General features: G+C 41.8%; 1 protein-coding gene across 1 annotated transcript in view; it reads left to right on the forward strand.

Annotated features, from left to right (window-relative positions):
* Positions 1 to 13,598, forward strand: part of LOC112118092 (mucin-2) — a 57,578-nt gene that overhangs the window by 3,639 nt on the left and 40,341 nt on the right. Inside the window, exons 3-11 of the mRNA XM_029912047.1 lie at positions 3,308 to 3,422; positions 4,070 to 4,160; positions 4,793 to 4,902; positions 5,277 to 5,493; positions 5,919 to 6,044; positions 6,863 to 6,980; positions 7,320 to 7,458; positions 9,116 to 9,226; positions 10,361 to 10,430. Of these exons, the coding sequence (XP_029767907.1) occupies positions 3,308 to 3,422; positions 4,070 to 4,160; positions 4,793 to 4,902; positions 5,277 to 5,493; positions 5,919 to 6,044; positions 6,863 to 6,980; positions 7,320 to 7,458; positions 9,116 to 9,226; positions 10,361 to 10,430 (1,097 nt within the window). The remainder of the gene's footprint in view (positions 1 to 3,307; positions 3,423 to 4,069; positions 4,161 to 4,792; positions 4,903 to 5,276; positions 5,494 to 5,918; positions 6,045 to 6,862; positions 6,981 to 7,319; positions 7,459 to 9,115; positions 9,227 to 10,360; positions 10,431 to 13,598) is intronic.

Genomic DNA, 13,598 nt, shown 5'->3' on the forward strand with positions numbered 1-13,598 from the left:
AAAAGCAGCAAAGAGTCCTGTGGCACCTTATAGACTAACAGACGTACCGGAGCATGAGCTTTCGTGGGTGAATACCCACCATGCATCCAACGAAGTGGGTATTCACCCACGAAAGCTCATGCTCCAGTACGTCTGTTAGTCTATAAGGTGCCACAGGACTCTTTGCTGCTTTTACAGATCCAGACTAACATGGCTACCCCTCTGATACCTGACAGGTTTTATTAAAAACTGTCAAACCCAGTCCAGTGAATGCCTACTAAGGAATAGAAAATAACGTTCTATTTTCCAGGCACCAAGCCAGACTATATCCAGAAATATCATGAAGTCTTTTGACATATATTACTGCCAAAAATGAGAGATTGCCTAGTTGTGCACCAAAGTGTTAAAAAGAAATTCACAAGCAGCTTTTTAGGGGTCCTTTAAAGATTGCTTTCCCATGCACTGAACCTATTCTTCTCCTATGTATTGTTCATAAAACAATAAAACCCTAATAAAAGAAGACTCGTGGAACAAGTTTTCACTGTGTATAGGATTCAGTGTTCTATAGAATTTCATACTCTTTAAACCATACCCTTGGCACATGTCCCAGTGGCATATAAAATATCACTACATGCCAATGCAATGAAAGCTATAGAATTTTAAAAAGTGGCTGGGGAGGACCCAATCCATTGACTACCAACACAAAATTAATACTGGATATTACAGTAATCAGATAGCTCTTCAGATGGTGATTTGGTGACATCTTTTCTTCAAGTTATATCATAATATGGAATGATTTGATGACCATGCTCTGCCTAGGGGAGACGGGCTGGGTCTGAGTTCAGCACTCGGACTTAGTCCTTCACTGCTGGTAGTACTTCTGCAGCTTGGAAGGGGTCCTGAGATATCAATCAGCAGAGTGCTGGAAAGAGTGAGTCTCTAAGGGCTCGTCTACACCACAGTTAGGTCGACATAAGGCAGCTTATGTCAACCTAATTATGTCAGTGTCTGCACTACAGCGAGAAGCCCTGGTGGTTTCGGACCCTGCTGCTAGCTGGGAGCCACAGCAAGAAGCCCTGGCGCCCTTTCAAATTTCAAATTGACAAGGCTGCCCGGCTCCCAGCGGGGAGTGGGGTGGGGATGCCAAGAAGCTGGGGCAACTGGTCCCCGCTCCCAGAGGGCAAGAAGCCCTAGGCAGCTTCCCCCAGCTCCCAGCGGGGAAGGGGGAGTGAAGAGGAGGCAGTTCACTGGGAACCTGGGAGCTTGTGGGGCAGCCAGGGTCCCAGCAGGGTGCTCCCAGTGGAGCTGAGAGGGCTCTCCTGGTGCACTACCGACCCAAGGAGGGTAGTGTGGACATGTACCACCGCAGTAATTACTAGTTTATATTACATTTCTAGTGTCGACACACCCTAAGACTTTCTAGTTCTTCTGTGGATTGCCACAGAATTTTGGGCTCCATAGAGTAGATAAAGATTTTTGAAATGCCACTTCTATGCATCTCAATGGCATAGCTGATACACACAGGCAAGCCAAACACCATCCCATAGCAGATACTCATAGCCATCCTAGTAAGTGTGGGTCCCCATTGCAAACTCCAGTATCGGCATATAGTTGCATGTTCCACACAGGCAATCTTCAGAATTGGATTTTTACTACTTTACAGGTACCCTGTATAAGATAAGAAAAGAAACAATTATAAAATCAAAGAATGAAAGAAATAAAATGTACAAAGGTGGAAATCAGAATAGAAGAAAAAACAGTTATTTATGTCAAGGCTTCGTGCTACAGTGTTGGTTCCATAAATGCTACAAAACTCCTCTGTTCTGATTCCCTAGTTTAAAGTCAGCATTAGAAAAGCTCCATCCCAGAAGACTCCATGCTCTCAAGTAGCTGCCTAGTGTTTTACAATTCTCTTTAAAAAATGTTCATGCTCCAATGTTCATGATGTGACCTGTAGCTTGTGGTAGGAATGTTAGTTTGTGAGTTTCTATTTGGTGTCTAGACCCTAGCTAACGTGATTGCATGCATTAGAAATGTGCAAGATGAGTAGTTAGAAAAGCTCTGGCACCAAGAAATTAAGACTTAGAATACCCTTGTGAAAGGCTAGGAAAGAAATTATGAGAGGGGATGTATGCCTGGGCACACACCATTAAACTAGCAATAGCATTTGCTCTGAGAACTGTGTAGAGAAGGAAATAGCTATTCATTGGTTTGGCTGGATTCCAATGTAACTAATTCTGTTTGGTCAAGTATTGAGCTATTTAGGTTTTATTGTAAGAAGCTGTTTGCGGGAATGCTTTTATCACCCAACCAAGTTCTGCATTGTGGCTTGTGTACACAGTGAACATAAGGGTGGATATTCAGTGGATCAGCTTCTTATCAGTCAACAGCATTTTTGTTCAATCCTGTTTGAGATACTTGGGTCAAATTAATGACCTCTGCTGATTCTATTAATGATTCGTCTCTTATAATTAGATTATTGAATGTTGATGCTTTTAACAAGCTCTTTTCTCCCCACATTTTTCTTCCACTTATGTTGACCATCAGGCCCCATGTCTACATTGTTCCCATCCCAAATCATTAGGCCATTCTCTCAAAAAATAAAGGTTATTTAAAGGGGATATCCAGTCTCCTGAAATAGTATATGATTTTTGGAAAATGAAAGACACTATTCAGTTTCTTGTGCCCATTTGTTATGTGAACCTCAATCATGGGTAAGCAGTGAATATTCGCTCTCCCAGGTTCAGGTCCTTTGGTTTTTGCTTTTACTGACTGAATCACACTTCTTTGCTGGCATTTTGCCTTCTTTCCTAACCTGAGATAGAGAATCTATCCCTTTAAGGAGCCCGTGGCTCTGAGATTGCCTTGCCTTGTCAAGGTAAATTCCAGATGACACCAAAATGTCAAGTCTGAAATTTTACATGTGATGGCCACAGGAGATAAGTGTTATCTAATAAAGTCTGTGTAAGCATCAGACAGAGAAGTCTTCTAAACTTCCTTGAAATAGGAAGAATCTGAACTGGATTTCTGTGACCAACTGGAATGAATGCTGATTAGAGCAATTTAAACTAGGTCAAACAAAATATGACTTACCTCAGCAAGTATCTGAGAGGAAGGGGATTTAATTCCCTGCTAAACAGAGTCTGTCCTGTACAACAGAGGACAGCTGTGTGGGACTCAGAGATGGAGGCCAGAAAAGTGTAATCTGCAGAGCCTGGTTCTTCCATGCACTCTGATGTTCCTCTTGCAACACCTAAGACATTCAGTTTACTCCTTTCTGTTTTCTACATTAGATCTAATACAAAATCTTTGACTGTCTTCTTCTCAGTGTAACAACACCATACTATAGTTCCGGTTTGCTGATTGAGAGGAGTGAAATCTACACTAAAGTCTATGCAAGAGCGGGCCTGGTTCTAATGTGGAACCGTGAAGATTCACTGATGGTATGTATGACACTGAACTTTACTTTTGCTGCTATTCGGTTTTAACAAATTAGCATAGGCTGAACAGAGTCATTGTGTTAAGCAGCCTCTTCCAACTGGGAATGGAGATAGTTTATTCTCAGGTGAGAAGGTTCCTTTGTCCATTATGTGACTGGAATTGGGCATAGAAAAGAACTTTCCTTCACTCTCAAGAGAAGATGAGACGGGAATGAGAAACAGCTAATATTTTGGTTAAAAAATCCTAACAAGTTCTGATCTGCAATCCATTTGATTGTCTCTTGGAGGATTGCTATGCTCTGTTATTCAGCTTCCCAGCCAGGAATAAATTCACCCCTTAAGGAAAAAAGTTATTTATATAAAGCACACTTTCTTCCTAAGCTTTGACATAATGTTGACAAGAGGCATCGTCACGGTATAGTAACTTCTCACATTCTTCCATGATATGTTTTTATTTTCCCATGGTAATTGTTTGCATTGGACTGTGTTACTATTATGTTAGATGTACTAAAACCTAATGTACAATGGAGAGGCATTCACTAACTCTCCTCTATTAACTTCCCTTGCTAGTGAATTTATTCTTGTTGGGAATGTTGTTGTTTTTTAGTGCTACAGCTGATTTTCTTTCTGGTTTTGTTTTCATTATTTAGTTGGAGCTGGATGCCAAGTTTAACAACCATACATGTGGTCTTTGTGGGGATTACAATGGACAGCAGCTCTACAATGAATTTATCTCTAACGGTAAGTGGTCTGACAGTATATATAGATACCATGTAAAGCAGGTGTATAGATATTGTATGTGGAAGCATCAAAGACGGCAAAGGTAGGATTTACAGTACAGGAACTTAAATTCCATCGGAGATTTTCCAGCGATTGTTAAGAGATACAGAGATAAATTATTAATGGTGTACTATATTCCAAGTGAATCAGCTGATTCTGTGGAGTCTTTGTTGGTGTAGGCCAGTGGTTCTCAAACTTTTGTACAGGTGACCCCTTTCACATAGCAAGCCTCTGACTGTGACCCCCCCCCATAAATTAAAAACACTTTTTAATATATTTAACACCATTATAAATGCTGGAGGCAAAGCTGGGTGGAGGCTGACAGCTCGCAACCCCCCCATATAATAACCTTGTGACCCCCTGAGGGGTCCCGACCCCCATTTGAGAACTCCTGGTGTAGATTTTCTCACTTGTCGGAATACTAGTGAGCTTTTCATGTCCATCTGAAATGGATTTTCTTAATAGTATTAAAATAGTCAGTACAGTGCCTGATATATAATAAACAGTTTGCTTGATCACTAAAGTGCCAGGAATCAGATGTGTATTGTTAAGTTTGCTGTGTTTATCAAGACTTTTTTACATCTTCCTCATAGACATGATCTTCAATCCGATCACATTTGGAAATATGCAAAAGATTAACAAACCCAACACAGTATGTGAGGACCCTGATGAAACACAGACTGTCACAACCTGTAATCAGCATGTGAGTAATCATAGTGGTCAACTTTACTTAGCTGGAGACATTCCTGTAATATGGGGAGACCACTGAGTGTGGAGATGGATAAGAGCCTGGAACTTTCCAAGGCACATACCATGTCCCTAACTAACTCTAAAGGTATTAACATTGTTATGCCTTCTAAAAGGAGAAGTAGAACTGATGAAAGATCTTAGTTGCACGTGTGCTGTTTCTGACACAGAATTATCCAGAGATAACCTAAGTCTTGGACTCATCCCTCTTTTGTAACCATTAGTGATGTCCAGAAGCCAAGCACCATTTTAGCTCAAAGGAACCTCTCTAGAAACTCTGGGGCCAGGGATGCCTTTTAAACTTTTCTTTTTTCCCCCCCTCCTCCTTAGCGTGATGAGTGTCTGAGTCTGCTGACTTCTTCAGTATTCGCGGACTGTGTGTCCCGTCTGAACCTGGAGATGTATGTTCAAGCCTGTATGCAGGATAAGTGTGCCTGCCAGGGAGCTGAGGATTCCTTCTGCCTTTGCAGCACCATCTCTGAGTACTCTCGCCAATGCTCCCATGCTGGTGGCCGGCCTGGAAACTGGAGGACAGAAAAGTTTTGCCGTAAGTATCTTCCCAAACTTGTCAGAGCCATCAGTTCATCCTGGGTGAAATATTTAAAACTGCCCAGCTTGTATATTTCCTGTTTTCCCCTCCCTTGTCTTTGTTATTAAGGACATTTATTGGAAGTAGAAATTATGTTCCAACTGAAAGCCGTATGGTTTGATCCTGCTCCCAGTGAAAGTAGTGGGATTTTTTGCCATTAATTACAGTGGAAGCATGATTAGGATTACTGTTCAAGAAGCAAGAAAAGAATGTAGAGAAGAAAAAAAGCGGTTCAGAAATTAAACACATTAAATACATTTGGCCAAATTGCAGCCAATTGAGTCAATTCCACTGATTTCATTGGAGCCAATATATGCTCTTTGGTTTCTGTGGAACGCAGAGTTTATATTCAAGTCACTGATCTTTTTCTTTCATTATTTTAGCTAAGACGTGCCCTGGAAACATGATCTACCAGGAAAGCAGCTCACCATGCATAAGCACTTGTTCCCATTTGGAAATCAGCAGCCTTTGTGAGGAACACTTCATGGATGGCTGCTTCTGCCCTGAAGGTAGGTGTCTCTCTCAGTCCTATCTGAGACAATAGGTTTGGATTCAAGTCTCTTCATATACTGCAGAATGTATCTGAAAAAGGCTGTATTATCTATACTTTACCTTCACTAAAAAAAACCCTGCAAGGAGTTCAGGACTGAAATATTCAGTATAAAGCAAGTTACATTTTAGAAATGAATACATTTTACCAGTGGAGTAAATTTGTCCTTGTAAATTAATAAAATTCTAGCATGTTTACAAAAGTAATGCATTAGCTTGGCTTTATTTAACTCACACTAACCCAGTTAGGCTCTTTATTTCTGTCTGTGGTTTATGAGACTGTTACCACCTCTGAACTGAGAGTTGGTCCTTTGGGTTAAGCAGTAGACATGCATGTTTTTAGATGTAGAGTTTCAGACCCCGTAGGTAACCCTGAGAAGGGGCATAATTACATATATATTATCTACATAATACAATATGTGACAATGAGCTCAAATGTAATATTCAAGACCTGTTGCCAACCTTGGAAAATATCTTCACAGTGATAGCACAACAACAATAGTTTAGGTGTATTTTAAATCCAACCATTTAGAATGTGCAGATTCAAGTTGAGATTTTCAAAGTGACACAGGGGATTTAGCCACACAACTTCCATTAAAAATATTAAATTAAACATTAAAAACAATGGAAGCTCTGTGGCCTAATCCCCTTTTGATATCTTCAATTACCATTAACTTTGGGTCTGGTTGAGAGTGTGTCTGCTCCCAAAGTTTCTCCTAGGTTGGTTGGTGCTGGTATTTTGACATGAACTATGAGAGCCTACGGTTGTGTTTTGTAGGAACTGTGTATGATGACATCAGTGGGAAAGGCTGTGTGTCTGTTAACCAATGTCACTGCAAACAGCATGGATCCCTGTATTCACCTGGGCAAAATATCACCAATGAATGTGAAGAATGGTAAGGATTACAATTCACTCTAAACCGCTCTCAGAATGACTGTGCATGGGTCTGTCAGCAGAGTTGCTACCTATTTGTATATGTCCTGCTGCAAAAGTCGTGGTGCCTTTCCATGTGTTGCAATATCAAGATGCTACAGTGAGCCAATTTTATGGCATCTTGAGTCTGTAATATGTGGAAGAGGAGAGTTTTAAATAAGCAGTCAATGACAAATTTTCAAAGCACCTAGGGGTACTTTGTCCTGACCCAATGGTGCTCTGTATACAGATGTTTTTCAGTGCTTTCAGTCCCTCTGACACCTAACCCCATTTTTGATTCCTTATTTATTTGTGTTTATAGCACCTGTGATTCAGGCAGGTGGGTGTGCAAGCACTTATCCTGTCCAGGCTCATGCTTAGTGGAAGGAGGTGCTCACATCACCACCTTTGATGGGAAGAAATACACCTTCCATGGAGACTGCTACTATGTGCTGTCCAAGGTATCGTGTATTAAAGATCTCTTCTCTCAGATAGCAAATATAGATGCATCTGCCTTCTGATTTAGTGGCTGTAGATCACTGTTCCATTATACTTTTTGAGGCTCGGGTCGGAGGACACTGTAGAGTCTATACTAGAGAATTCAAAGTGAGTCATGATCCCCAGTGTCCGCTGATCTGGTAGTGAGGGTTTGTGCTCACCGGCTACACTCTGACTGCCTTAGTCGTTTCCAATTTCATGACGATTATGGAACAGGTTTATGGTACGCAACCCATTCTCACTTATAAGAGTCCAGAGGAGCACACTGGTGCTAGTGAACAGATGGCTGGACCTGCAACTTGAAGGACTCAGCTCTGCCAAATAGATCTGAAATGAGGGTTGGAAATGTCCTACCTAATCTGTAATACACCTATGCTTGTATTTGGGTGATATTGAGTCAATTGCGGGGTGGGGGAGAGCACAGCGAGTTATGTCATCCCTTTGTCCCTGAAGTACCTGGTCCCCATTGCTCCAGAGAACAAGGATCTGACTTACCAACACTTGAATGCTTGCCACTGGAGCTTTGAAAGGAAGTCCTAGTTCCGGTGGTAGTGCTAGAAAGAAAGTTCTCAAACGTAAAGCTCTACAGTGTTTGTTAGTTTAACAGATGATTTCAGTCCTCTGTGATAGAAATCAGCTCAGGGTATGGAAGAGCTGCCTCTGTGTCATAGACTCACTGTCCCGGAGTGCTCCTGTGTGGCATGAAACAACATTTCAGCAACTCCACCTAGCTCTCTTCCTTGGGACATTAGTGGTCTGGTCTGGTGGTGACTTGGCCTTCCAGACAGGTCACACTATAGTTCCATCCCTTCTGAAGTATGAATGTCCCAAAAAATGTCTGACAAAATAATGGTAGCAAATATAATGCCTTCCACCTCACCTGGGCTCTTCTTCAGTCTCAGTTTATTTCCAGAGCAGAAGGTCTCAGGGCTTCTCCCTGGAATCCTCCAGTAAAACAGACAAAACACAAAATAAGCACCTTCTGCCTCAGACTTTAGTCTATCTTAGGCTTCCCCAAGTTCTCCGCTCTCCTGCGGAACTGTTATGCACATGGCGGTCTCCTTGGAGTCCTGCTCCTTTTTCAAGGCTCACCCTAGGAGTTAATTGTATGCTTATAGCCTTCTCCTGGATCCCATCTGGCCCTTCCCACAGAGATGGAAGTCCAGACCATTTCTCTCCTCCTTCCAGCTGCACTGAACTCCTTCCTTTTACCCCTGGCCCTAGACCAAATGGCGCCCCAGGCAAGGAGCGTCTTTGGCACCCCCCCTCCATTTGTTAAACTTTTGAATACCTTATTTTTTATTGCGTTTGTAGCCCATTTCATGACTTTGATGCACGATTTACATGCATGATTTATCCATGTCATATAAGACAATAAATTTGCATGCTAGGATCTATACAACAAAAACAGCACCCCAAGCCTGGAACCCCAGGCGCTCACCCAGGTAGCCTGCCCCTAAATCCGGCCCTGTTCATCCCTGAGCCTGACACATACTCCAGGTGTAATAATGTGTGGGTAATAGAGCGCTCAGGCTCCAATTAACCCCTTCTCAGCCAGTGTGGGGTTTATACAAACCATCAGACTGTACTAATTTATGTTTTTTTCCACTTTGATTACAGGGAGGTATAAATGACACTCACGCCCTCCTGGCAGAGCTGTCTCCCTGTGGCTCCACAGACAAACAGACCTGTTTGAAGACTGTTGTGCTGTTAATAGACCACAAGAAAAATGTAAGTGATATGAGGGGGTCTGCTGGATGTGTGGATTCTCTCAATGTATTTCCTGATTTCTCTTTCCCTACTTACTTTTGATAATCTTTCTCTGAGGATCCTGAGTAAGGATGGTTGAATACAGAAAAAATAAAAAACAGCCAAATGTTTGTACAAATCCCAAAGCAGATTGGCACTGCACAGTCTGAACAAGTTCAGAGTTAAAAGTTTTTGCTTGACTTTTTCTTTCTTTCTTTCTTTCTTTCTGGTTCTGTCCAGTGCTGGAAGCATTGTAAGTCTGCTCTCATGGGATTTCCAGTCTGACTGGAAATAAGAAGTCCTTGATATTTTATTTTATTGAGATTTAAGTGCAGTTTTGCAGACCTAAGATGTTCTGGTTGGGATTCAAACTCTTGAATACTGATCAAGCCAAGCTTCTCAACTGTCTGAATTTCACTCAAGATTAATAGTGATGGGGGACATTGAATAAGAGTGAGAATTTCTAATCTGCCCACTTGTCTAATCTATTTTTTTCTGTTCTGTCTTTCTAATTTATCTCTAATGCTCCCGTCATTATAGTACCTAGACCTCTGAGTTTTTTCTCCTCCTTTCCTGCCATATAGTTCTGGTCTTCTTGGCTCTTGACAGTAACATTTGTGAAACTAGTTATGTTCCCAAAAGTACATACTAAAATTTGTATTAAGAATTTCCTGAAGCACTTCCTTATCATTCTGTCAATGCTGTACAATTATGTAAGAAATAACACATGGCAAGGTGTGTGCTTATAGCAAATCCCCACACATGACTGGTGTCAAGTGCCAAATGTTTTCAGCCCCTTGGCAAAGTTGGTATCCAGAATAAGTGACTTTCTTGAAGCATTTTTTCTCTAGTAGAAACTGTTTTAGTATACATTAAAAAATGTGTCTAACAAGCCCAAAGCTTTGTACATGTACTGGATGCTAGGGCAGACAGAATCTTCATTAGCTAATTAGATTGCTCCTTTTTTAAACTGTGACTAGAATATTGAGTTTGTCTGCACAAAGTAGCATGATCCCTTCTTGTCTCCCAAGTTTTAAGGTTAATATTCGTGGTGTGCTTCCCTCTGCGTACATGAAGTTGCAGTAATTTAAACATGTTCTCTTTGCTTGCACACAGATCTTGGTTTTCAGATCAGATGGCACTGTGCTGCTGAATGAACTGGAAGTGCACTTGCCTCATGTGACAGGTAAGGAATGTGACCACTTCTCCAATGCACATCTGATGTTACCGGAAAAACAAGCTCTTTATGTGTTAGGGCCTTTGATGAAAGAAAGGCAGAGAGGCATTTCCTGAATGTTTGTGCTGGAATGAACTGGATTGCAATGTAAAGAGCTTGAGAGGAAGGGGACTTGAGAAAATACATGGAGGAATTTGTGACCTAACCACCAGAGGGTGGCTCTATGTACAGAGGCTAATCAGGAAGGATGACTTTGTGGGTAAGGCACTGGCCTGAGCCCCAGTGCTGCACAGGCTTCCCGTATGATGTTGGGCAAATAGTTTAATCTGTGTGTGTCTCACATAAATAGATAGAAATGAACTTCACTGCCAGCATATATTCTGGGTGGGACCAGGAATGTCATATTTAACTCCAGGGTAATTTTTACCCATATACTCTGGTGAGGAGAGAGCAAAAGTTTTCTGATTTATATCTATCACTTAAATTCCAACAAGAGGATCTTTTTCTTCTTGTTTCCTTTTCCCCTTTAAGTACTCCTTTCAAGGCTGGTGGTCTTGGGGACTGACCTTAGGTCTCTCTGTGGCTGAACTGACATGAGTAGAAAGCTCAATGGAGGCATCAGCTTACATTTGGGGTATGGAGCTTTAATGGGACAGTTACTTTATATTAGTGTCAAACAACGCCCTGCGGTGAAGCACAGAGCAGTGCTGATGGTGCCTAGAAAGAGTCACATTTAGCCTTTTTCTGCTAGAAAGAAGTTTGCAGTGAGGCAGAATCTGTGAGCGTTGTTGTGGGAGATCAGTAAACGGAGGATCCTGAAGTAACCTCCCCAAAAATGTGTAAATCCTTTTAGCACTGCTTATTGTGAATGTTTACGCTGCAGAGTCACCAGCTCCATGATCAGCACCTCTTCTCAGTCACTGCCACCTCTACCAAAAACTACTCAGTTGCATAGATAGAGGGGAGGGAGGATAGACACACATGGAAGGAGAAGTTTGTAATTGCCTGGTAGAAAGGATTCAGATCAAAGTACTCTACAGAATGAGCAATATAATATACAGGCCACATATTAAATAGCCTCACCTTAGCATATGACTCCTTCTGGGCAACATCAGAGAGGCACCAGTAGGCAGGGCTCTTCCAGTTTATTTATTTTGTAGGGCTGTTCTGTTGATTTTTCCACTCAGGCTTGATAATGCTGTATTGCCTATATATAATACCTCCAAGTGTGTCAGAGCTCAGCTGTTTTTGAGTGTTTTATGAACAGCTGGCACATACAGTGAGCTGGTTTAACATTCACCCAGTTCAGTTCCTGGGAATAAATATCCACACCCCCAATCAGTAACAGCTATGGTTCTCAAACCATTCCATATTATGACACTCTTTTCCATAGTGGGACCCCTCTCCCATTTAGCAATATGGGAAGGGCAGGGTGGTTATGACCCCTGACACCTGTTTATGACTCAGGTTGAGAATCCCAGTTCTGGGGAATACAGGTGACTGGAAAACCCTATGCTAAAAAATATATGGGTAGCTTCAAAAACAACTCTTCTTTTTGTTCTTTGGATGTGACTTCAACTCAAGCATCAATTAAGTTCAGCACTTGTAAATTAGAAGCAAGGAATGTTTAATAGGGAGTTCAATTTTGGGATGCTTCTTTTATTGAAGAGCTACTTCTTTTTGATATGTACAATTGAGTAGTGCTTCCATTTGATATAATATGACATACCATCCATTCTTACAATGATTTATGGATGTAGGATAAAAGGGGGAAAGCAATCTCAGTCTCCATACTTAAGGGCATACATTGATCACTGGGTGAGGTCCAGAAGAAATGTTCCCTGCAGTGTAGATTTAACATCTTCCCCTGAGCTATCCAGCACTGGCCAATATCAGAGAGAGGACACTGAACTAGATGGACCATTGGTCTATTCTGGAATGGCAATTCCTCTCTCTATTTGGGGGATGTCCAGGGTCTTACCATTAGTTGCTCCAGATATTTTGTGTTAGATTGAATTGGTTTTAAAACAGGAATCTGACTGGAATATGTCATCATTACAGTGGCAGGAACTTATGAGTCACCATCATTCTCCTCTCAGAAGGATAGTGGGAATTGCCCCTTTGAGTCACTGTCACTGCTGTTCCTTTCATTGTATCCAGCATTCACTGTGACACCTGAGGTACCAAACCCTTAAGTAAATAAACCAGTCCATGGAGGAAGTGGGAAGAACAAGGAGATCTTCAAATAGAAACAGGAACAAATGGTAGTTAAGCAGGGGGCATAGGGAGGGAGACTCTTACTTATTGTTATAAGTTACATATTGTGATTTTTCAAAAAAGCTTTTAATACAGTAGCATATAACTCAGCACTGTGAGTCGTCATGCCACAGATCGGAGATCAGTTTGATTCCTGATCCCACACAGTCATCATAAGCAGCTGGGTTGTTAATATAGCAGGGGCTGGCACTATAGCTAAGTGGTCAGTGTTCTTCAGAGCAAAATAAGAGAGGTTTATGTCACCGGTCCTGAGTTAACTGTGCCTCTCATGCCCTCTCCCTCTCTGGGAGGACACCCCACTTATGTCTCAGGCATCTAGCCATCACCTTTCCTGGGGCAGGATCCCCCACGGCCCTCTCCCTTCAGATGGGGGCTTTGGCTGCAGACTCCTGCAATGCACTGTGATCACCTCAGCAGATCTGACTTCAGTCCAGCACTTGCTGTTGTCTCAGTGACAGTGAGGATAGGGTTAACAGTGACCAGCCAGTCCTCATAAAGCCAAGTATTAGTTATTCAGAACAAAAGCATTTCAGAAACAAACATATCTTTAAAACTCTGAACAATTTATATGCATGTCTGGCTCACCAAACAATCACCCGTCTTCCACATGGAATCTCGGGTGTGTTTTAAAATGCTTTGAGCCCTCTCACAAAGTCTGTCTCTGGACACAGACTCATGTGAGAGAGAATATCTCCCAGGTCGGTGCTGTCATTTTGTACAGTTTCAAGTCCTCTGCCTGTTAAGACTTTTTGAACTAGGTCAAACCAGTAGATGTTATTGCCCAGAGGTTTCGGTATTGGGGATTTGCATTAATTATTATCCAGTGTCTTTAGTTCCTGTGGGAAGCATCCTTTAGCTCACCCATTGAGCCAGGAATACAATCACTAACTAGCGCATAAT

The sequence above is a fragment of the Terrapene carolina genome, unplaced genomic scaffold (assembly GCF_002925995.2).
Source record: "Terrapene carolina triunguis isolate 2854851 unplaced genomic scaffold, T_m_triunguis-2.0 Scaffold171, whole genome shotgun sequence".
In the NCBI taxonomy this organism is placed as follows: domain Eukaryota; kingdom Metazoa; phylum Chordata; order Testudines; family Emydidae; genus Terrapene; species Terrapene triunguis.